At 34.5% G+C, this 24,761-nt stretch overlaps 4 protein-coding genes across 5 annotated transcripts; 1 reads left to right on the top strand and 3 right to left on the bottom strand.

Moving 5' to 3' along the window:
• Positions 1–9,037: 9,037 nt before the first annotated feature.
• LOC107930560 (uncharacterized) lies at positions 9,038–10,186 on the bottom strand. Its single transcript, XM_016862225.2, has one exon. It carries the CDS (start codon positions 10,020–10,022, stop codon positions 9,348–9,350), a length of 675 nt encoding a protein of 224 aa, XP_016717714.1. The 5' UTR covers positions 10,023–10,186; the 3' UTR covers positions 9,038–9,347.
• Positions 10,187–12,068: 1,882 nt separating this feature from the next.
• LOC107930626 (GPN-loop GTPase QQT1) lies at positions 12,069–15,883 on the bottom strand. The gene is made up of 11 exons (XM_016862298.2): positions 15,593–15,883; positions 14,834–14,944; positions 14,700–14,744; positions 14,530–14,609; positions 13,803–13,877; positions 13,382–13,485; positions 13,118–13,274; positions 12,941–13,028; positions 12,693–12,765; positions 12,470–12,600; positions 12,069–12,352 (listed from the first exon to the last, which is right to left on the bottom strand). The coding sequence occupies exons 2-11, from the start codon at positions 14,923–14,925 to the stop codon at positions 12,292–12,294; spliced, it is 906 nt and encodes a 301-aa protein (XP_016717787.1). The 5' UTR covers positions 14,926–14,944; positions 15,593–15,883; the 3' UTR covers positions 12,069–12,291.
• Positions 15,884–20,215: 4,332 nt separating this feature from the next.
• Positions 20,216–22,758, top strand: LOC107930616 (LIM domain-containing protein WLIM1). Of its 2 annotated transcripts, XM_016862290.2 has the most exons (5): positions 20,216–20,619; positions 20,774–20,870; positions 20,990–21,033; positions 21,820–21,909; positions 22,368–22,758. In XM_016862290.2, the coding sequence occupies exons 1-5, from the start codon at positions 20,485–20,487 to the stop codon at positions 22,572–22,574; spliced, it is 573 nt and encodes a 190-aa protein (XP_016717779.2). In that variant the 5' UTR covers positions 20,216–20,484; the 3' UTR covers positions 22,575–22,758. The 2 variants fall into 2 exon arrangements, with proteins under 2 accessions (XP_016717779.2, XP_040970780.1); XM_041114846.1 differs by lacking the exon at positions 21,820–21,909.
• Positions 22,759–23,236: 478 nt separating this feature from the next.
• Positions 23,237–24,521, bottom strand: LOC107930615 (myb-related transcription factor, partner of profilin). Its single transcript, XM_016862288.2, has one exon. It carries the CDS (start codon positions 24,394–24,396, stop codon positions 23,434–23,436), a length of 963 nt encoding a protein of 320 aa, XP_016717777.2. The 5' UTR covers positions 24,397–24,521; the 3' UTR covers positions 23,237–23,433.
• Between the last annotated feature and the right edge of the window lie 240 nt (positions 24,522–24,761).

A 24,761-nucleotide genomic window follows, 5' to 3' on the forward strand; every position in this document is an offset into this window, starting at 1 on the left:
ACATATCGTCCTTGCACATTCGGCTCAATAGCCACACATAGAGCATGATTTAATCACATCGTAATTTAAGCTCTCTTACTCAAGAACTTACCTCGGGTGTTGTCGAACGATTCCGCTAACTATTCGACCACTTTTTCCTTCCCTTTATCGGATTTATTTCCCCTTTGCTCTTGAGCTTAATTAAACAAATAAATTGATTTCATCATTTAGGCATCAAAAAGATGAACACAAGGCACTTAGCCCATATTTATACATTAGACATTAAAGTCTCATACATGCAAAAATCATGCATCAACACAACATATTAGCTAATTTCTTTCCCCTTGGCCGAATATGCATGTCTATTTTTGGGATCGATTTCAACACTTAATACACACATATACACACTAGTAAAGCATCCTCCCCCTTTTCATCAATTTAACACATGCATTGCTCATTAACATGCAAAGTTACATTCGGCCTTAGCACACATCTTGCTAGCCGATTCTTCTCCATTTAGCAACCAATGCACATATGTGCTCACACAAAAATGCTAAAAAGGAGGTTCAAGAATCATCAAGCCATCATCACATGCATCATTAACAAGCTTCATATTTTGCATGCAATGGCATTAACACAACCTCCACCTAGGCTGAATCTTAACTCATCCTCATGCCTCATCACCACAACATCAAACACCAACCAAGAATGATGCATCCATGGTCAAGTGCCAATTCCATCACATAGCAAGATTTAGACCATGGGCTAGGTAGAACTCAAGCTAACAACTAAAACATGCATGCATCTCATGGAACATCATCAAACATACCTTAGCCTAGCTACATGCATGGCCGAATCTCTTCACCTTTCTTCTTCTTTCCTCCTTAAAATTTTTGGCCAAGTATGAACCAAAGGATGAGAAATTTTTTCTTTGTTTTTCTTTCTAATTTAGGCTAAATGAAGGTGAGAAAAGGATGAACAAAGATCTTCTCCTCTCTTTTCTTTAGCTCACGGCAAGGGGGGGAAAAGAATCAACTACACACTTTTTTTTTTGTGTAATCATCATACTCCTTTTCATTATTTAATTTCCATGCCTATTATTTTATTTTTTTCCACCCATGATGCACCAACAAAACATGTCTATGACATGTCTTGGCCATCAAACTTGGTCTACCATGCTTGTCATGGCCGGCCACTACTAGTAGGGGGGAATTTGACATGCAAGTCCCCCCTTTGTCCACATGCACTAATAGGTCCTCACACATTGACCTATCACATTTTAGAATTTTCTCACATAAGTCCTATTGACTAAATTCACATGAAATCGACCAAATTGAAGCTTGAAATTTTCACACATTCATAATTACATATTCTAGACAATAAGTATCACATTCAAACATTTCGGTGACTCGGTTTAGCGGTCCCGAAACCACTTCCCGACTAGGGTCAACTTTGGGCTGTCACAACTCTCCCCCACTTAAGAAATTTTCGTCCCCGAAAATCTTACCGGTAAATAGGTTTGGGTATCGTTCTTTCATCGAGCTCTCGGTCTCCCAAGTAGCTTCCTCGATCCCGTGTTTGAGCCATAACACCTTTACTAGCGGAACTCTTTGTTTCGCAACTCCTTCACTTCACGAGCTAGGATACGCATCGGTTCTTCTTCATAGCTCATGTCGACTTGAATTTCAACCTCTGATGGGCTAATTATATGCGATGGATCAGATCGATAGCGTCGAAGCATCGAAACATGAAAGACGTCATGAATCTTTTCAAGCTCCGGGGGCAAAATCAATCTATACGCAACCGGACCAACTCATTCGGAGATTTCGTACGGCCCAATGAATCTTGGGCTCAACTTGCCCTTACGGCCGAACCTGAGTATCTTTTTCCAAGGTGAAACCTTAATGAACACTTTATCTCCCACCTGATACTCGATGTCTTTTCGTTTCAAATCTGCGTACGACTTCTGACGATCCGTGGCTACCTTCAGACTTTCACGGATTACCTTTACTTTCTGTTTAGCATCTTTAATCAAATCAACTCCGAAAATTTTACCTTCACCAAGCTCGGTCCAAAACAATGGTGTACGGCATTTACGACCGTACAAAGCCTCGTAAGGTGCCATCTTAATACTTGATTGAAAACTATTGTTGTAAGCAAATTCAATCAAAGGTAAATACCGTTCCCATGAACTACTGAACTCGAGGATGCAACATCTCAACATATCCTCAAGTATCTGAATTATCCGCTCGGATTGACCATCGGTTTGGGGGTGAAAAGCAGTGCTAAAATGTAGCTTGGTACCCAGAGCTTCTTGCAATTTCTTCCAAAATCGTGAGGTGAATCTCGGATCTCTATCCGACACGATAGAAACAGGTACCCCGTGTAATCTCACAATTTGAGAAACGTACAATTCAGCTAGTTTATCCAATGAAGAATCCGTATGTACGGGGATGAAATGAGCCGACTTAGTCAGCCTATCAACAACAACCCAAATCGCATCCTTCTTACTTGCTGACAATGGCAGTCCAGACACAAAGTCCATTGTGACTCGATCCCACTTCCACTCGGGTATCATGATCGGCTGGAGTAATCCTGAAGGAACTTGATGTTCCGCTTTCACTTGTTGACATATTAAACATCTCGAAACAAAGTCGGAGATGTCCCGTTTCATACCATGCCACCAAAATTGACGTTTCAAATCGTTGTACATTTTCGTACTCCCCGGGTGAATTGACATTTGGCTACAATGGGCTTCGTTCAGAATCATCGAAATGAGTTCCGAATTCCTTGGAACACACAAACGATTTCTGAACCTCAAACAATCATCATCATCAATTTGAAACTCCGATTCCTCGTTCGGAACACACTTAGCCCGTTTTGCAACCAATTCATCATCGACTTTCTGGGCTTCACGAATTTGGTGAGTCAATAATGGTTTAGCTTTTAATTCAGCTACCAACACATTGTCTGGTAGAACAGACAAACACACATTCATCGCTCGTAAAGCAAACAATGACTTCCGGCTTAAGGCGTCCGCAACCACGTTAGCCTTTCCCGGGTGGTAATCAATGACAAGCTCGTAATCTTTCAACAACTCAAGCCAACGTCTTTGTCGCAGATTCAAGTCTCGTTGAGTCATCAAATATTTGAGACTTTTGTGATCCGAAAATACATGGCACTTCTCACCAAACAAATGATGTCGCCATATTTTCAAAGCAAATACGATGGCGGCTAGTTCGAGATCATGGGTCGGATAATTTCTCTCGTGTGGCTTCAATTGTCTCGACGCATAGGCCACAACTCGACCGTCTTGCATCCATACGCAACCCAACCCAAGTAGGGATGCGTCACTATAAATGACAAACTCTTTACCCGATTCGGGTTGCACTAAAATTGGAGCTTCAGTCAAGTGAGTTTTTAGTTGATCAAAACTTTTCTGACACTTCTCCGTCCATTCGAACTTAACGTCCTTTTGAAGTAGCTTCGTCATTGGTGTGGCTATCATCGAGAAACCTTCGACAAATCGTCGGTAATAACCGGCGAGCCCCAAAAAGCTCCGAACCTCAGTAATATTTCTCGGAGGTTTCCAGTCAAGTATGGCTGAAATTTTGTTCGGGTCAACTCGAATACCCGACGCGGATACCACATGACCCAAGAAGCTAACCTCTCTTAACCAGAACTCACACTTACTGAACTTAGCATATAACTGCTTTTCCCGTAAAATTTGCAGCACTAGCCTCAGATGCTCAGCATGTTCGGTCTCATCTCTTGAATAGACCAAAATGTCATCAAGTACATACGCAAGGTATGCTTCGCACCCCCTTCTTACATATTTCTGTGCCAACATTGCTGATATTACAGCTGGCATCCCCTCCAAGTCCGCAGATTCAACTCGGATTACTTCGTTATTTGCGCACCTCAAATCAATAGTCTTGCTCTTGCAATTCACAACCGCATCATGCGCGGTCAACCAATCCAAACCAAGGATAACATCAAATTCATCAAACGGCAAAAGCATCAAGTTCGCCGGGAAACAGGAACCTCGAATTTCCAGGGGACATTTCTTACACACTTTGTCGACAAGCACGTAACGACCCAAGGGATTTGACACCCGAATTACGAACTCAGTAGACTCAATGGGTAAAGTCTTACTGGAGGCTAAGGTTTCACATATGTAAGAATGAGTAGAACCGGGGTCAATCAAAGCAATTACATTAGTATCAAAGAGAGTGAATGTACCGGTAATAACATCAGGCGAGGAAGCATCCTCGCGGGCACGTATAGCATAAGCTCTAGCAGGCGCACGAGCTTCGGATCTGGTTATATCATCTCTAGATCCTCTCTGACCACCACTAGCATTGCCCGTATTTCCAGATGGTCTACCTCGAGCAGTGGTAGCACCCGGTTTCCCACTCTGATTTTCATTTTGTTCAAACAACCTCGGGCAATCTTTAATGAAGTGGTCAACTGATCCGCACTTGTAACAGGAGCGGTCAGGGAATCTACAACTCCCCGAATGCCATTTACCGCAATATCGACATTTCGTTCTATCTCGACGTTCATTCCCAACACTGGCGACCGAAGTGCCTCGTGTACCCACAGGGGGTCGATTACGATCTCGTCTAAAAAGGCCCGAAGTGCCTCTAAACTGGCCCGCATCATCTCGAAATCTCTTCGATGTCTGTTGAAGAGACCTTCCCGAGGATCTTTTACGAAACTCTCCAGTTCCCTCATCAACTCTTTGCTTTTCTTTTCTAAGCTCTTCGGCTTTACAAGCTCGTTCAACAAGTACCACGAACTCTCGTATTTCAAGAACGCCAACGAACATTTTTATATCTTCATTCAGCCCATCCTCGAAGCGTTTACACATAATAGCTTCGGACGAAACACATTCCCAAGCGTATTTGCTAAGTCTAACAAATTTTCGCTCGTAATCAGTAACCGACATGGAGCCTTGCTTAAGCTCAAGAAATTCCTTCCGTTTTTGATCAACAAATCTCTGACTGATATACTTTTTCCGAAACTCAGTTTGGAAAAACTCCCAAGTTACTTGCTCTCGGGGCACAACAGAAGTCAGAGTACTCCACCAATAGTAGGCAGAATCACGTAGCAAGGAGATAGCACACTTTAGGCATTCATCGGGTGTACAAGATAGCTCATCGAGTACCCGGATAGTGTTGTCCAGCCAAAATTCAGCTTGCTCGGCATCATCGCTATCCATAGCCTTAAATTCAGTAGCCCCATGTTTTCGGATTCTGTCAACTGGGGGCTTATTTGACCTTATTTGGTCCGTTACCGGTGGTATTGTAGGTGCGGGGGTAGTATTTGTCGGGAATGGAGGTTGTGGAACAGCCATATTAGTTCGAATGTATTGGTTGAACCAATCATTCATCACGCTATAGAATGCTTGTCTAGCTTCATCATTCGGATTACTAGCATTAGGTTGAGAGTCTGCCGGCACTGTCCCTTGTGCGGGAGCAGGCGCTACACTCTCAAGATCATCAGCTACCTCTCGGTCACGATCGGGATCCATTACTATAAACACATTTACAATTGTCAGAAATCACCACACTATCAATTAATCACATAAAATGGCATGTATAGCTAGACCCAACACATTACAGTAGTCCTAGAATCGACTAAACTGTAGCTCTGATACCAATTTAATGTAACACCCCGAACCCGAGACCGACACTGGAGTCGGACACGAGATGTTAACAAACTTTGAAAAAATTTTCCAGACACTGCCCAGTCTGAGTACTAGTCGCTTCAAAAATCATATCTTGAGTTTCACAACTCGAAAATCAGTTTTGTGATTTTTCCCTGAAACTAGACTCATGTACCCACCTATGTATTTTTTTCTAGAATTTTTGGTCGAGGTTTCATGGACCAACTAGGGCCTTGTCATACATATGCCCACATATGATCATACTTAGCCATTCCAATGGCTGATCATTTGCTCAACACTTCCATTCCAACTATAGTTACATCATGAAACCATCTATACATTCATAAACACGAATGGTCTAATGCCATACTCCACTTCTACAAGCCATTTTCGCATGGCTGTACACTTATACATTTCATAAAGTACTCGAAAAACAACAATGGGTAGTCCTATACATGCCATATCAAAATTCAACCAAAATAGTACCCAAAAGAGCCTTTGATAGTGTGGGCGACTTCGACTTCAAGATCCCGAGTCCGATAGCTGGAGAACCAAAAATCTATAAAACAGAGGAGCAGTGTAACGAGTAAGCAATTTATGCTTAGTAAGTTTTGAGCAAGGAATTCCAGCATAAACAAAGAATAACACACATTTAGCTAAACGGAATATTTCACAATACGCAATTTACCGATATCAAACTTGCTTCACAACATTAACAACCCTTATGTACATACACAATAGACTAACTTAGCCGAAGGCCGGTAGCTCGTTTATCAATTGAGCGAACATTTATTTGTAAGGGCTCGATTAAATTCAACACATACGTAACATATCCCCATATTGGGATGTTTTTCGAGTATTCGCTGGAATTTTACAGCAAGCTCATTCATTACCAAATCACGTACCTTCGGGATTTAACCGGATATAGCTCCTCGTTCAAATGCCTTCGGGACATAGCCCGGTTTTAGTAACTCACACAATGCCTTCGGGACATAACCCGGATTTAACAACTCGCACGAATGCCTTCGGGACTTAACCCGGATTTAGTATCTCGCACAAAGGCCTTCGGGGCTTAACCCGGAATTTGTATCTCGCACAAAAGCCTTCGGATCTTAGTCCGGATATATTCACTTAGCACAAAGCCTTCGGGACTTAGCCCGGACAGCATTCAATTAATCATGCACATCTAACAATAATTCATGGCACATTCATATTTCATTTTCATTTGCGAAACTCAAACACAAGGCACATATCGTCCTTGCACATTCGGCTCAATAGCCACACATAGAGCATGATTTAATCACATCGTAATTTAAGCTCTCTTACTCAAGAACTTACCTCGGGTGTTGTCGAACGATTCCGCTAACTATTCGACCACTTTTTCCTTCCCTTTATCGGATTTATTTCCCCTTTGCTCTTGAGCTTAATTAAACAAATAAATTGATTTCATCATTTAGGCATCAAAAAGATGAACACAAGGCACTTAGCCCATATTTATACATTAGACATTAAAGTCTCATACATGCAAAAATCATGCATCAACACAACATATTAGCTAATTTCTTTCCCCTTGGCCGAATATGCATGTCTATTTTTGGGATCGATTTCAACACTTAATACACACATATACACACTAGTAAAGCATCCTCCCCCTTTTCATCAATTTAACACATGCATTGCTCATTAACATGCAAAGTTACATTCGGCCTTAGCACACATCTTGCTAGCCGATTCTTCTCCATTTAGCAACCAATGCACATATGTGCTCACACAAAAATGCTAAAAAGGAGGTTCAAGAATCATCAAGTCATCATCACATGCATCATTAACAAGCTTCATATTTTGCATGCAATGGCATTAACACAACCTCCACCTAGGCTGAATCTTAACTCATCCTCATGCCTCATCACCACAACATCAAACACCAACCAAGAATGATGCATCCATGGTCAAGTGCCAATTCCATCACATAGCAAGATTTAGACCATGGGCTAGGTAGAACTCAAGCTAACAACTAAAACATGCATGCATCTCATGGAACATCATCAAACATACCTTAGCCTAGCTACATGCATGGCCGAATCTCTTCACCTTTCTTCTTCTTTCCTCCTTAAAATTTTTGGCCAAGGATGAACCAAAGGATGAGAAATTTTTTTCTTTGTTTTTCTTTCTAATTTAGGCTAAATGAAGGTGAGAAAAGGATAAACAAAGATCTTCTCCTCTCTTTTCTTTAGCTCACGGCAAGGGGGGGAAAAGAATCAACTACACACTTTTTTTTTTGTGTAATCATCATACTCCTTTTCATTATTTAATTTCCATGCCTATTATTTTATTTTTTTCCACCCATGATGCACCAACAAAACATGTCTATGACATGTCTTGGCCATCAAACTTGGTCTACCATGCTTGTCATGGCCGGCCACTACTAGTAGAGGGGAATTTGACATGCAAGTCCCCCCTTTGTCCACATGCACTAATAGGTCCTCACACATTGACCTATCACATTTTAGAATTTTCTCACATAAGTCCTATTGACTAAATTCACATGAAATCGATCAAATTGAAGCTTGAAATTTTCACACATTCATAATTACATATTCTAGACAATAAGTATCACATTCAAACATTTCGGTGACTCGGTTTAGCGGTCCCGAAACCACTTCCCGACTAGGGTCAACTTTGGGCTGTCACAAGCATAATATTCATTTTTTATAATGTTATCATTGTTAATTTATATAGTTACTGTGACGAGGTAATTTTTTTTAAATAATGATAAGCAGTAGACTGTTATATAAATTTATTATTACTTGGAGTTGGTTTGATTATTTTAAAATAGTATTTTAGCATGGATTAAATTAATATTTGAGGTCTGGACTGGATAATTATTTTTATATTAGAACTTTAATTTTTTTTGTCTAAGTTAGATTTTGAAATTAGCATTTATTCCCACATTAGGGGCCTAAATTAAACAACTATTCTCATATTGGGGCTTAAACTTTTTTCTATCTAAGTTAATTCTTGAACTTGATAATTATTCCCAAGGCTGAACTTTAGGGTTTATCTAAAACTATTAGGAACTAACTTGAACAATGGCGGAGCCTAGTAGATATACTATGATTCTCCCAAAAATATAAGTACGTCCCCAAAGGTTTGATTTTTGCAATTTTCTCCTTTGTATTTATACTATAGCCCTCCCAAAAATTGATTGTTTATATGTTTAGATTGATTGTTATGGTGGAATATTATTTTTTTTCTTCTTTTGAATCGATTGTTATGTAGCACATCTAATTTTAGATTGCCACTTAACTTGAACAAAAAAAAAATTAAAACTTCAATATAAGAATAATTGTCAAGCTCAAGGCTTAACTTAGAAAAATATTCAAACCCTGATATAAAAATAATTACCTGATTCAAACCCTAAATAGTTAATCAGATTGAAAGTATTAATAATATTATACAATACCAAGATACACTAAATTAAAAGTCAAAGGATTAAACCTTAAACTTTAAAAGGACGAAATTAAAACTTCAAAATATTCAAAACTAAATCTAGAATTTTCTTGACTAAAATCCAACAGTTGTTTAGGGCAGAGCTCCCATTATCAAATTCAAGTTACAGTCAAAAGAATGAATTGAATCCTTCAATCCAACACCAAAAACACAGCCAAAAGCAAAAAAGAATAATTACATAACATAATCAGCTTTTCTTATGGTAATCACGAACAGGAGATGAAGACTTACTTCGAACAACCTCAGATTCATTGCTCAATTTTCTTACATGATCTTTCTTCTTCTTCTTCATTATTCCTCTTCTTACATGACTGTAATTCCCTCCTTGTATTGTAGGAACCATATACCATCCAACACAAGTTACCAATATCGAAACCGATCTTCCAAAGAACACTAATAACACCAAAACCAACACAAAAAATGTTGGTAAATAAAAATATGGTCGCTTCCATGAAAACCCATTTTTGTTCTTCTGCTTGTCTGGTTGTAATCTTGATATCTTCTTCATTACATCTTTGGCTTCACTTAAGGTTTCCATTGAATGCTTATGATCCCATGCTTCTTGTTCTTGTTGTTTGGTTTCAACAGGTTTTGGCTTTGGTTCTTTGTCTTTGAGCTTTACAACGACAGGGACAAAATCTGTTGAATCTTTGTACATGAAACGAACCATGGATATGTCTCGAGAACCTGTTTGTAAATAGATCTTTTGTTTCTTGTCTTCAAGCTCGGATAAAAGTGCAGAAAACTTGTCGAGACCGCGGTCGGAATATGGGTTCTTGTTGTTGTCTTTGTTATGGCTTTTATGATCAGAATCAGCATTTTCTTGATGATTAGAAGCTCCACAGATCAATGGATGAAACATTTGAAAATTTTGGGTTAATGAGGATTTTTTGAAGGGGGATTTGTTTGATTGAAAAAGAGAAATGGAGGACTTTGGGACTTAAATATTAAATTTTGTATCAACTTGGTCAAAATAAAGCAAAAAGATGAAATTCTTGCGAGTAAAATGGAATCTTCCTCTTGTTTTAATTAGGGTTGGAGACTATAAATGTAAATAAAATGTTTCACCTTTTTATAATTTTTATTTATTTATTGCGGCTACAGATTTTGACTTTGTATTTGCTTGGCGAAGAGGTGGATTTGTATTGACTTTTAATCAAAAGAGTGACGTAGTGATGCAGAGTTATTATTAGATTGGTCCTCAAATTATGATTTATGTTTTCAATTGGTCCTTTAGTTTCAAAATGTTCTTATTGAGTCTCTAAAGTATTCTTATTGTTCGTCAGTCTAAACATTAGCTTGAGTATTAAACGATAACTCAAATATGAGGTGAAACATATTTTAAATGCATTAATCAAATTATAAATACGTCAATCATAAATTCTAATATTACTATTTTTAACACGTTACGTCTAAGATACCTTTAATCCACATGTTTTAGATATGTTCCGTGATAGACTTGAACTGGTATTATACATTTAAACCTAATGACTAAATTGACAAAATCTAATTGATATAATACTGATATTTTATGATCTCAATTAAAATATTTCGAAGTTTATGAACCAATTTGAAATTTAAACTATAGTTTGAGATCGTGGGATGTAATTGACCCTACTGTTAATTTGCAGTGTGATCATTAAGTCATGTATCCAACTCAGTCAAATTTAATGATTTGAAACTTGCGAGTAAATGGAAGCTTCGTCGTGGATTACAGTATGGTTTGACATCTAGTTTGTGTACAACTTTATTTAGTGTCGGAAAGAATGAATAGGAATAAAATGGTGTACCTTTATAAATTAATTATTTATGAAGGCTAAAGATTTTGACATATTATACAAAATAAAGTGCAGTGATAGTGGAATTATTATTAGGGTTGGTCCTCAAACTATGATTCATATTCTAATTTAGTTTTCAAACTCTGAAAATTTCTAACATTTTAAAATAACAATACCGTATCAATCATAAATGTCTTGAATCTAACGTGTTTAGAATTGCAGACATCGTCAATAAAAATCTTAAAAGTTAACATGTCAAATTCAAGATATTCATGTGATAAGTACATTTTTTTTACCATTTGATTCACATATTTTAAATATATTCCACAGTTGATTAGAAATGACATTCAACGCCCAAACTACCAAGGGACTTAAAGAACTTAATTAAAACATTTGAAAGTTTGAAGGCCAATTTGAAATTTAAACCATACTTTAAGCACATATAGTGAAACTAACCCTTTTATTAAATTGTAATGTAATTATTAACACGTTCTAGTTGAGAAACTCTAGAATTTGGAACAAAGGACTTATTATTATAATTATAATAATTATAATAAAAGAAAGTATGCCATTGAGGGGAAAAAAATATGATAAGAATAGTATGAATTATGATAAATCTGTAAATTTCCTATTAAATTAGTACGAGTATACGATGTCAACAGTTGCCAAATGTTTGGATTTTTCTTGCAATTATTCAAAGAATGGATATCTATTTAGAGATTTTTCTTTTAGAAAAACAAACTAGTCAAAAAAATGAAATAAATACTTGCGAATCACGTGCTATATATATATATAAATAAATAAACCTTCAAAGGTCATATGGTAAGACAATGACCATGTCGTTAATGGTGACCATATCCACATTGAATTCATTGTAAAGGATTAATTCCACTAAACATCCCTAAACAATTGTCCAATTTCTAAATGATCTCTAAACTTCAAGAACGTTATAATGGAAGCATTAATTGCATGTTTGGACTTAACATAGAGCAAATTTAAAACACATGGATCAAATTGCAAACAAATATATACATACCGCATTGACAACTTTGATGTAATGTGTTGATAAAAGTCAACACTTTTTTAGAAGATATCATATCTAAGCGATTCATGTAATAAGTACACACGAGTTTACAATTTGATTTATATATTTTAAATATTGATACTTTTAAGTCTGAAAAAAAACGTTTCAAAAGTTTGAGAACTAGTTTAGAATAAGATAAGAACATCGAAAGGTGTATAAACTTGAGGTTATCGAGCCTGGATTCATAAAATTCACATATAAACAAGGTAAAAAGAAGGCATATTGAAGGTGGCAACTCACTCAATTCGTGATCCCATCACAAGGCATCGTTAATCATCATTATCGAAATCTTCATCGTCCTTCATGTACTTCTCCTGTACCGCAGCAGCTGTGAACCGATTCATTAAGAAAAACTTGCTAATGTATCGATAAGGTATTTCACGATGTTAGGTAGATTATCACATGTTATATAAATAAAGAGAATTAAACGATAGATGAGAAGGATATCTGTAATAATCCCAATCAACTTGTCGTACTGCAATCTTGCTGAATTCAACCGCACTGGCATCTATACCGGCAAATATGTATCCATTGCTCTTATCGATAAGTTTCACAAGATTCCCAACACTCTCCTTATCCTAAAAGGGGAAATCCGATTAACAGAGTAAAAACTATAAAATGAAGCATAGTTGAATGATATAACTCGAGAAAGAAATAGTTCCCGGCATACCTGAATATCTAAGGTTGTGAAATTGACAATACTGAAGTCTTCAATTACATCGCAAAGCTCCTTTGTAAGTTTTCTGTAAGAAGAAATTAGTGAAAAACCTCGATAACAAACCCCCATTAAGGATTTTCAAAAGCAAAAGTTTAAACTTGTAAGCAAAACCTCGTATGATGTATATTTATCAAAAGGAGAAACATTTGTGTCTCATGCATAGTGAAAAATGCAAAAATAAACAGGTCTCAATAACAAACCTAAACTTGGCAGAGCGGGGATCTTGGTCAAGATGGTGCTGTAAATACGATAAATCTTGGACATCCGTGTAGAAATCCAGATTGAAAGCTGCATCACATCCGAAGATAAGATGAATAACCACGAGTGCTACCATTCTGAGGCGTGTAACATAATTAAAACAGTTCCGGCATACTCACAGAGCTTTCCATAGCTTTCAATTAAGTCAATCTTAGAGAGGACATTGACATGTGGCAGCTCCAAGTGCAACATGGTAGATAACGAGAGAATCAAAGCACTGACATACTTCGCCGGGTCACTACATAGGTGGGCATCGACTAAATGTACAGCAGTCAACTGCATAAAATAAATTAACTCGGTTTTCTACGGTTCTAACATCGGAATAACACCCGGAAATCACCTTTACTGTCAGCACCCTACAAGAGGAAAAGATAGAAGCATACCCTAAGATTCAACTTTTTAATAAGCTTCATGACTACATTCTTGGCATTCGAGTGAAGGAAAAATAGTTCAACCTGGCCAGGAAAATCGAAAAGAAGATAGTGATCTGCAAATTATAAAAAAAATTAGAAAATTTATCAGCAATAAGCACAATAGCCTACAAATCGCTGCATAATATCAAGGCTACTCCCTTGTAAATGTTCCTATTGTTGGGTTTTCCTAGAGAAAGTCAAAACCACAAACACAAAAGCAAAATATTCAACTGTTCAATCGTAAGGCTCCACGTGAAAGACAAGCTCAAAGCCTTGTGCATATCATCCCTTTTTGAGAAATCCTAATGGTCTTCCATGCACAATATGGTATTTATGAAACAAAACCGAGTGCCTAAACTTGTGAAATGAAGAGAAGGCAATAGATACAGACCTTTCAAAAGAGGTTCCAGTTTAGACTGCAGCCAATCGATATTCTTCTCTAAATAATCCATACAATAGACAAGACCTGATTGTACATAAAAAATATACATTAGATACCATACAACAATCGAACCAGAACTAGAGACATAATGACCATAAACACAATTTATATGCATTTTTGTATCCCACAACAAACCAGCAGATACAGCATAACTGCATCATCACTAAGATATTTAGGAAATATTTAACAGAACTGGAACCTAAGGTTCTTGATTGCACATGAAAAATATACATTAGATACCATACGACAATCAAACAGGAACTCAAGCCATAACGACCATAAACACAATTTATATGCACTTTTCTATCCCACAACGATCCAGCAGATACTGTGTAAATGCATAGTCACTAAGATCTTTAAGAAATATTTAAAGAACTGGCATCTAAGGTTCTTGATTGCACATGAAAAATATACATTAGATGCCATAGGGAAATCGAACCGGAACTAGAGCCTAACGACCATTAGCACAATTTATATGCATTTTTCTATCCCACAATAAACCAGCAAATACTGCATAAGTGCATAGTCATTAACATCTTTAGGCCACTTATACGGATATCACTTGCCTGTTTTACTCATTTTATGATTTATCCAACCGAAATTTTGGAATCCCTTTTATACAATCATAGACTAAAAGCAAAAAAACATTAACCAAGAGAGCAAAACAAAAGTACACCTCCATTAGGCCCCAAAGAATGTTCTGTCATAACATCACTTAGTTTTATGAGATCCTCAATATTGATAGCACACTCATAACTACATTCATGTCAAGGAAAGTTCATATAAGATCAAACATTCAAGACAATGAAAAACATCACAACTCAAAATTTTCGATTAAAAGGATACGGTAACGAATCATTGGCCGGATCCAAATTGATTACAGCAACTTTCCTACAAAAATAAAGCATGGGCACAGTCAATTTTTTTGCTATAATAAAAATATATCTAAACATCTGAGCATAAAAGCAAAATTCAGAAACCTTCCAATAAGTTTGAGGAACTGAGACATGCCATTACAGTAAGTAGTCTTTCCTGATCCAGGTGGACCAATCACAACTTGCCCAAACACCATCTTAATTCGAAGGGTTTTCCTACAAGAAAAAAGGTAGCTGATTTTCAGTAAAGAAGAAAAGAGGAACTTTTAGTAAACAAATTTTTAGATTATTTTATTATATAAAACAAATTTAAATATAATAATAGCAATGCAAGAATTCCAAACACTTTAAGGGAAAAAGAAGTAGGTGTTTTCGTATCTACTTCGATGCTCATGAGTTTATTCTTAATAAAAGAAATATTTTCAGATTGCTAACCAAAAATATCAAGTTTTTGCTCAGATTTATGGGCCATTAAAGTATAGGATCTCAACACTGTCTTCATCCTCAACAACAAAAAGAGTAAACAAAAGAAAATTCCTTCTAAAGTAATAAAAGAACAAAGAAAAGCTTTAACCGCTTAATCTCCAAATAAATAACTCAGTTCAGACAGAAAAAGGAACAAAGTGAAAATTGGTAATTAAGTTCCTCGGTTTTCTCGGAAACCAAACAGTGGTTAAAGTAACAATAGCTACATGAAAAAATAAGAAAGAAATTTAACATTAAATGTGCACAACAGATTAGAAAAAAACTGAAAAAAAATGAAGGTAAGGCCAATATTAGTTCTCTCAAGCTTATCATTGAAATGCCTCCATTTACCAAAAGAAAATCAAAATTAATGAAAAAAAAAAGGATTTTGAAATTCACCTGCTCTGAAACGTGAGCTGAAAGTGAGACGTCTTAAAACTTGAAACGCTTCAGAAAGAAATGGCAAGCTTGCTCGCTCGATCCGTATTAAAACTATAAAGTCGCCAGAGGGTGTGTGGTGGATTGGTGGTGACTGCCTGACTGGTGAACGATGGTGGTGGTGGCCGGTGGGTGTTGGAGTGGAGAAGGGAAAGTTATTTCGTTAGGGTTTTAGAAATTAGATGTCAGGGATTAGAAATTGGGGGAGTCGGCTGAAGAGGAAAGGAAAAGAAAGGGTAGGCAGGCGTGTGAAAACAGGCCCAAAATTTTCTTACATGAGGTCCGGACAGATTGAAAAATGGGCCTATTATTTTAATCAAAGCCCATCTTTGGCTCTACATTTTTATCAAAACCCTCTACTTTTCGGGTGGACATTCGGGCCTAAATAGGTGGCTTGATCCATGATCAGGTCTAGTAGCCCAATATAGAATTCATATGGCCGGGTCGGATCAATGCAGAATTTTAGGTCCTCTTTCTAAGCCCGGGTTAGGCTCGAAAAATAAACTTAAAATTTTACCCAAATTCGACCTATATTAAAAAAACCAAAATCGAGTCTGACCCTACCCAACCATAATAATTTTTTTAGATCATTTTTATATAAAAACAAATTTAAAAAATATAATACATCAAATACAGTAAAAGTAATAAAATAAATGTTTCTCAACAAATTGATAATACAAAAAAAGTATAAACGTGATTTGAACAGGCCTAATACCCAGCCTGTTTAGAAAACGAGTATTATTTTTGTTCGAATCTATTTATGAACTTATATTTTTGCCCGAACGCTCCCACCTTTTGAAACAACCTTTTGACCTTATTTTGTATTTATTTGAGAAAATATTACTCGTAAAACAATAACAATAATAATAATAAATCATAAATCAATTCAATTCCTCCAATCATCATTTTTTTCCTTTTTTTGTATTTGTCTTCACAATGGTTTGCTCCTATTTTTCAAAATCATATTGAACCGGTTGGATCGATAATTGAACGGGGTACTGGTCTAGAATAAAAGGTTGGACTAGTAGTTTTTTTCTAATTCTATTCTTATAATAATTTATTCAATTAAACTAGATGAACTGATCGAATTGAAAATCAATGGTTTGACTAGTTCAACCACATAATTTCTAAAAGCTTTGATATTTGGTTTATTTCATCAATTGAATTAAAATTTTTATCCACTTAACTTTTTATAAAATTTTTATTTAAAAAAAATCTTTTCAACTAACTGAATTCAGATATTCAACAAATAATTTTAAGTAATTTGGATTCAAAATTAAATAACAATATTCAAATTAAATGTCAATCATAAATGAATTAAAAATTTAAAACTGATTTAAAAATTCCCTAAAAATATTTCTTTCCAAACTCCAATCCTTTGTATTTTCTTTTTCATAAATAATATCTTAATTAGTATGCTTACAGAATAACCATTTGTATTGTTAAAAATTAGTATACCGATAGAATAACCAAAAACAAATGGCATATAATTTATAATTTATGGCGATGTACATAGATCGGTTTTAACAATAAAAATTATTAAAATTTTTAAAAAAAAACTAACGTAATGTATTAAATTAATTTACTTATTTTTTACAATCAAACTCTAATTACAAAACTTTCACAATATTTTACCTTTATACACCGCAATTCAAATATTCGATTTTTTTGCCCAACCTAATTTTCATCATCTTCAATCACACAATGGTAAACAAGGAAGCAAGGCTAGCAAGTGGCCCCTAGGCTCATGGTTAAAGATCAGGTTCTTGGACCCAATGACAATAAAGCAAAGGTGGTCCAACCAGTGGTTCAGGCACATGGGTTCACAAATAAGGTCCATGATTATTACAAGCTGTAATGCATTGCAAATTTGCCAACCATTCACATCAAAATCTATGGAAATTTTTTCTTTTTGGTAGTTTGGTTCAAAGGGGAGTGAACTTAACCAAATTCCCTTTATGAAGAAATATGTGGGCTCAATTGTATTATTAAGCAACATGTTTGTTCTAGGTAGGGCTATGCATATAGGGCAATGAGGAAAATTAGGTCTATAAAATGTATATTTTTGAAATATAATGTTTTTACATTGTTTCGTATTTTTAATCTTTTTACTTTTCAAAATATTTATTTTTAATCTTAAGATTACCTTTTTTTTCGTTGATTTTATCGAATAATTTAATTGTCTTTTTTTTTAAATGGTGATATGGCATGCGCATTTACTGTTGTGGTATGTGTCATCGAGTTTTGGTTCATTTAATTAGAGGTGAGTAAAACTCGATTCAATTCGAAAAAATAAAAAAAAATCAAATTTTGAGTTAATCGAATCAAGTTATTCGAACTTGAGTCGAGTTGAATTTCACAATTCGAATAACATATTGGTCAAATACATTTTTGGTCCCTATCAACTTTGAAAATAAGCAAATTGGTCTCTCTCAACAAAAGTTACAAAAAAAAAATTCAAAAAAAATTTAAAAATTTAAAATATTTATAAATTTTTTAAAATTCTAAAAATTATATAAAAAAAGTTAAGATTTTAAAAATATTCTAAAATGATAATATTAGGGAACTAATTAATTATTCAAATTTGGCATACTTAAGTATTTTTTTTTGCTTTGAATTTTTTTTTAAATATATATAGTTTTAAATTTATGTGTTCTAACATGAAATTAGTTATACTGTAACAATATTTTTATTTGATATGTTTAATTTTTTAATTTAACTCAAACAGTTTCACTCGATTCGATTCGACTTTAATTTGATTTCACTCGACCCGAGTTGAAAAAAATTCAAATTGAGTTAAGATGATAAAATAAGACTCGTGAACTCGATGAACTCGAAATTTTTTCACTCAATTCGATCAAACGTTCATCCCTACATCTAACAACTAACAATAGAATAAATTATTTTTTGGTTAAAGTATGCTATCAATCCCTGAACTTCGATAACATTTGAGATTTAGCTCTTTTACTTAAAAAGTTAAGCCGTTTTACTATTTTGATTTTAAAATTCTCAACCCAATCTTAGTATTTCCTATCAAAATTTATCTAACTTTATTCATAGATTAAACTATCTTCATATGATGTAATATATAATTGACGAAAAATGCACACGCTAAATTAACAAATTGTAATGAATATTACCAGCAACGACAATAATAATTAAACTAAAACATTTACATAAAAAAAATTCTTAATTTTTAAATTTTTAATTACAATAATTAATTCTCAAAACTTTAATTTTTTTAAATCTCGAACACATATCTATACTTAGAATTAAAAAAATATTCAACTTTGAAACTATGTCATTGGCTTAGAATGGGAGAAAAATATCATTGGGGTTAAAGCAGGAGAGGACAGCTAAGCATATTGGATAGTGTGGGCTGGCATTTCATAGGGTCCCCAAATTCTTGAACCAAAAGTCAAAGTTTTTGTCCAACTAATTTCAATAATTACGATGAGTATGGATTAAATTAATATCTAATCAGTTAAAATATTTAAATAGAATCATAAATATATTTTAATATGCTCGAATTTATATTTTTTTTATAGATAATAAAATTAACAGAAATTGAATAAAGATTTAAGGTGAATTTAAATGAACAGTGTGTTTATTTACGGTTAATTTAAAAACAATGATAAAAATAAAATTAAATATTATAACACTACACTCAATCATCCATTCAAACTTACCACTGTCAAAAAAATTTAACACTAGACTCAACATCTGTCCTATACCCATAATTTGTATGACAACTATTAAAAACTCGAATATATACTTTTAGCGTACAACTGAAGCTCCTACATTGCTTTTATGTCTGGGTGATTTAAGGCAAAGTAGCTCCACAATGGTAGGATAGAATTGAACTACTGTTGATATGACATCAACCCTTCACATCACCTAAATCATTGCTTCAAATAATTCACTAAAGTTCCATCCAGGTTAATTCTTTTAGTAAATCAGTATAATAATAAATTTAATATTCAACGTTTATATTTTTTATTAATTTAATTTTTATTTATTTTAAGTTAAATTTAATTATTAATTATTTATAAAGAGTCAAATTATTTTTTTAATGAATGTATTGCTTAAAACATTTTTTTAACAATATTGATATGATAGTTCGCGTGACAGTCTACATGTGTTTCATGTTGACATGACACTATTTATTTTATATGCCACGTCAATAAATACTTTAAATTTTATAAGAATATTAAAAAAATCAAAAGAATTAGTAGAAAAGACATGGATTGCCATATGGATTTCTATGTTTAAAAATTTAAAGTTTTAGTCCATATTTTCGTTAAAAAATTAAATTAATTCTTTTTTAAAAAATTGATGGTAAAATTCGACTATTTTTAAAAAGACGAGGGCCAAATTTAACTAAAAAAAAGATGAAATTAATAAAAAATATAAATATTAAAAACTAAATTTATCATTATACCCAAGAAATTTAAGCTACTTTGTACTATGTATCTCTCAACAAGTAGATTAATTCAGATCCATTCGAAGAGAGAGATGATAAATTCACATTAAATACATTAACATTATATAATTCTATTCTTTGTCATTGAATCAGACAAGGACATGTTATCTATTTAATTTCGAGTGTGCGAAATATTAATCGATATATAAAAATATCTAGAGAGAATGGTAGTAATGTGCTTAAAGATTGGATAAAAAATGAATTAGCAAAAAGATCCTTTAAAATTATACACCTGCATTTTGGTCCCCCTCAATCTAAATTGCTCCATTTCTCCATCATCCCTTCCCTTATCTTCTTCTATTTTTTCTTCACTCCCCATCAAAACAACAAATTGCAAAGAGAAAGGGAATATTATCAAAAGAACCCAACCATGGCATTTGCAGGAACAACCCAGAAATGTATGGCTTGTGACAAAACTGTGTATTTGGTCGATAAATTAACAGCTGATAACAGGGTTTATCACAAGGCTTGTTTTAGGTGCCATCACTGCAAAGGTACTTTGAAGGTAAGTAATGGTTCAATACATGATGTGTTGGTATGATAAATTATGTCATAATATTGTCAATTTGCCAGTGGAGGACTGGAAAGTAATAATTTAAACCATGAAGTCTTTTCATCAAAATCAATATTGACATACACATCTCATTCTCATTTTGCAGCTTGGCAACTACAATTCCTTTGAAGGAGTCTTGTATTGCAGGCCTCATTTTGATCAACTTTTCAAAAGAACTGGTAGTCTTGAGAAAAGTTTTGAAGGTATAAAAATTCTGGGTTTCTTTTTTTATATATATATATTTCAAATAGATTCAAAATGGTATGATTTTGAATAGATCTAGTTGATTTTTTCAAGTTCAATTTTCAATTGTCTTTCATAGGTACACCGAAGATTGCAAAGCCAGAAAAACCAGTTGATGGTGAGGTAAATTACATGGAAGAAGCTATACTATGCCTGCTTATTAGGTTAAAATACTTGAGAGGTCCCTGTATTATAGGGACTAAATCAAATTAGTCCCTCTATTATTAAATGGATCAATTTAATCCTTATACTATTAAAAAAATAAAATAAGTTCAAATTGGGTGAAAGTACCATGAAGACCCTTGTACTAGGAGCCAAATTGCATTTTGCCTCATTTACTTGAAATATGGGTAAATTAACCCTGTATTATAGATTAAAGAGCAAATTGATCATTTCTGTTAAAAATTTTATTGATTTCTACTATTAAAAACTGGCGTAGTTGATGAAATAATCAGTATGTTGACATGTAAGGACCAGTTTTTAATCGTAGAATTGGAAGAAATTTTTACAGAAGGACTATTTTGCTCTTTGACCTAACATACTTAGACTAATTTACTCATTTGTTAGTAGAGGAGACAAAATGCAATCCAGTTCCTAATACACGAGTCACCATGGTAGTTTTATCTCCAAGTTGTGATATAATTAACATTTACTGAATAAAAAATGTCTCAAAAATTATTATTTAATTGTACTTCAATTCCAAACAAAAATATTTTATTTTATAGAACCATAAATACTTTAAAATATTAACTTTGTTATACAGAGACTAAGTTTATCTATTTAATAATAGTGACTAATTTGATCAGGTCTCCATAATAGAGGGGCTTTTCAGGTATATTTACCTTGCTTTTTACATATACAAGTCCTTATATGTAAATTTTCATGATTATATGAACTTTCTTTGTGTAGAAACCAATAGCTACTAAAGTATCAGGCATGTTTGGTGGAACAAGAGATAAATGTGTTGGCTGTAAAAACACAGTGTATCCAACTGAGAGGGTAAACATTATCCTATGATGTTTCAGCATTTGACATGGTAATCATTTTATTAGGAGTCGGATTGTATTTGTCTCTTTCTACTAAAAGAATGGGTAATTAGTCCATGTATATTAGATCAAAGGATAAATTAGTCATTTTGTTAAAAATTTTATCTATTTCTATTGTTAAAAATTGATCTCGTATGTCAGCATAAGGTACACATGACAGATCACGAGTAGTTGTCTGGTTATTCAATCAGTTATACAAGTTTTTAACAATAGAAATGAAAAGAATTTTTAACAGAAATGATCAATTTACTCTTTAATATAAGGTAAAGAGACTAATTTACTCAATTTTTTAGTAACAGGACAAAATGCAATTGAATCCTAATGGAGGGGTGTCCATGATACTATACTACTATACTTTTACCTAGTATACATATAAACGGTAAAAAATAATGTTTTTGATTTGTCTAAAAGGTTACAGTGAATGGTACCCCTTACCACAAGAGTTGTTTCAAATGCACACATGGAGGATGTGTTATAAGCCCTTCAAATTATATAGCACATGAAGGTAGACTTTACTGCAAGCACCACCATGGTCAACTCATTAAGGAAAAAGGGAACTTAAGCCAGCTCGAAGGCGATCGCGAGAAGGCTGGAACTGAAGTTGCTGCTGAATCTTAAAATCTCTGTCATCAATGGTGTTTTAGTTTTCTTTTCTTCTATATTATCATATATGTTTTTACTGTGTCTGGTTTTTGTTTTTGTTGAAATGCTATACTGTGCAGCATCTTGTAGTATACTTAAATGGGATGCCACAAGACCTACTTTGAGTCTCTTATAGTATATATACTATTGAGTCTGTCAATGCTTGTTGTATTATTACTTCTAGTTTCAAAGAGGGAAAATCTTGCACTGTAATTTTCCAATGTTTGCATAAAAGAGGTAGAAGGCAAGGGTATAAACTGAAACATAAATTGCATACCAAATGCCTAATTGAAAGTGAAATGTTTTGCTTAAGATAAACATGGATTTATGGTTGCCTACCAGTTCATGTTCTCATGTTCAGAGGGCCCAATCGAAGTTTATGGTTAGCAGTTCACGGTTGCCTACCTGTTCATGTTTCTGGTGAGTACCCGTGAGTTAAATTACAGCAAAAGATGACACCAAGTTATAAACGAATCAGTACATGGAGGAAATACCAGAGCTTAAAACAGTATACCAATATCAATATTCTTATTTGATACATCATATACTTCATGTAAAAAAGAGCTGATAAATGATAAACTAAGGATCAAATTGCAAATTCCTATATGATAGTAACAATAAAGTTGAAGAAGTACATATATAGAATAGTACTAAAAGCTTCTCATAGCATATCTATACACAAAAGATACTGACAAAAAACTACTACACTATATGCTAGATATATTTGTGACATTTGTACCTGCATATAGTACGAACTGGTTAAGGTTACATTTTGCAGTAAAAGAAAAAGAGAAAAACTTTGTACATTTTTCGCAATTCAGACATTGAAACTAAACTAAGATGTTTTCCCTATGGTGGGTATATGGAACCTCCATGTGAAGAGATAGTCTTTTGACTGGCAAGATAATCTCACTACATCACAAAAAGCTGTGATCGACCCTTTGTTGTTGTTATTGTTCCCTTCATTTCCCCATTCAATCCTCACCCAACAAGAGAACCCTTTTGATTTAACAGGCACACTTGAATTAGATAGATTAAGCATCACTTCCCCACAGATTCTTTTGCATTCACTGCCTTTCACCATGGAATCAAGCCAGGGACATTCAGGTTGACCCACCATGGCTTTGTAAGCTGAGTTTGCTAGCCTGACTTTGTTGTTGGAATCAGATATAATTGTTGGCATGGACTCAGATTCTATATCATCTTCAACCTCCTCTGGTTTCTTAGGGGCTTGCAATGGTGCTGCTGGTGCTGGTGCTTCATTAATGCACCCAACAATGATGGTTGAACCCACTGGTCTAATTGGCTGAGGTGTTATAAGACTACCCACTGGTCTAATTGGCTGAGGTGTTATAAGACTACTAGTGGGAAGAACAGGAAGACCTTGGAGCTGCTTCAAAAAATCCTTCTCTTCCGGTATTTCATGAGCAGCCACCTTTAAACATGGAAGAAGAGGGAGTGTGACCAAACTTGTTGTTGATGGTGGTGGTGGTGGTGGCGGCGGCGGCGGTGGAGAAAGCCCTAAGAAATATTGGGTTCTTGCTCTTTTCAGTGCTGTTGTTGTTGGCGGTGGTGGTGATAAGCCAGTACCTCTCCCTCTCTTTCTATTCCTACTAGGTCGAGCTTGTAACTGAGGCCATAAATTCCTCAAACAAGGTGACTGTCTCATCTTTTGAGACATAGCTGAGCTTTCATCAATGGAGTTTTCAGGTAACACTTCAGGTTTAGGAGCTATAGGACGGTACCTAGACATAATTTCAGCTGTTTTAGCTGAATAAGGATTCAAGGTCTTGATCATGGTGGTGACTTTTTTTTCTCTCAAACTTTATGTTTGAACACTCAAAAGGTATGGAATTGGAAGAGGGGTGATGGGGGTGGTTTTAAAGAGTAGAAAATTAGCCAATGAATTGAAAGCAAGTTTAGAGGTCGGGGGAGATGTTGACATTTGGATATTTGAATGATGGGGTACGTGTTTGAGGAGCTTAAGAAGATACAGACATGTGGGATTTTGCAGTAGCAAATAGGTACATGCATGCTAACACATCACAAATCAATTCAAATCCCTTTTCCTTAATAATTAAAAAAACCATAATTAAAAAACATAATAACTTATTCGGCCCTCTAATTTTATAAAAAAATCATTTTAACCATCTATTTAATTTT

This window comes from Gossypium hirsutum, chromosome A06, assembly GCF_007990345.1.
Source record: "Gossypium hirsutum isolate 1008001.06 chromosome A06, Gossypium_hirsutum_v2.1, whole genome shotgun sequence".
NCBI classification, from domain to species: Eukaryota; Viridiplantae; Streptophyta; class Magnoliopsida; order Malvales; family Malvaceae; genus Gossypium; species Gossypium hirsutum.

Excerpts from the sequence above, each read along its gene's own strand:
- LOC107930616 (XM_016862290.2), top strand. The coding sequence starts at position 20,485 with ATGGCATTTGCAGGAACAACCCAGAAATGTATGGCTTGTGACAAAACT. Across the intron at positions 20,871-20,989 it reads TCTTGAGAAAAGTTTTGAAG|GTACACCGAAGATTGCAAAG; the intron begins GTATAAAAATTC and ends TGTCTTTCATAG. Across the intron at positions 21,910-22,367 it reads CAGTGTATCCAACTGAGAGG|GTTACAGTGAATGGTACCCC; the intron begins GTAAACATTATC and ends TTTGTCTAAAAG.
- LOC107930560 (XM_016862225.2), bottom strand. The coding sequence starts at position 10,022 with ATGTTTCATCCATTGATCTGTGGAGCTTCTAATCATCAAGAAAATGCT.
- LOC107930615 (XM_016862288.2), bottom strand. The coding sequence starts at position 24,396 with ATGATCAAGACCTTGAATCCTTATTCAGCTAAAACAGCTGAAATTATG.
- LOC107930626 (XM_016862298.2), bottom strand. The coding sequence starts at position 14,925 with ATGGTGTTTGGGCAAGTTGTGATTGGTCCACCTGGATCAGGAAAGACT. Across the intron at positions 12,766-12,940 it reads CCCCGCTCTGCCAAGTTTAG|AAAACTTACAAAGGAGCTTT; the intron begins GTTTGTTATTGA and ends TTCTTCTTACAG. Across the intron at positions 12,353-12,469 it reads GTTGATTGGGATTATTACAG|AGCTGCTGCGGTACAGGAGA; the intron begins ATATCCTTCTCA and ends GAATCGGTTCAC.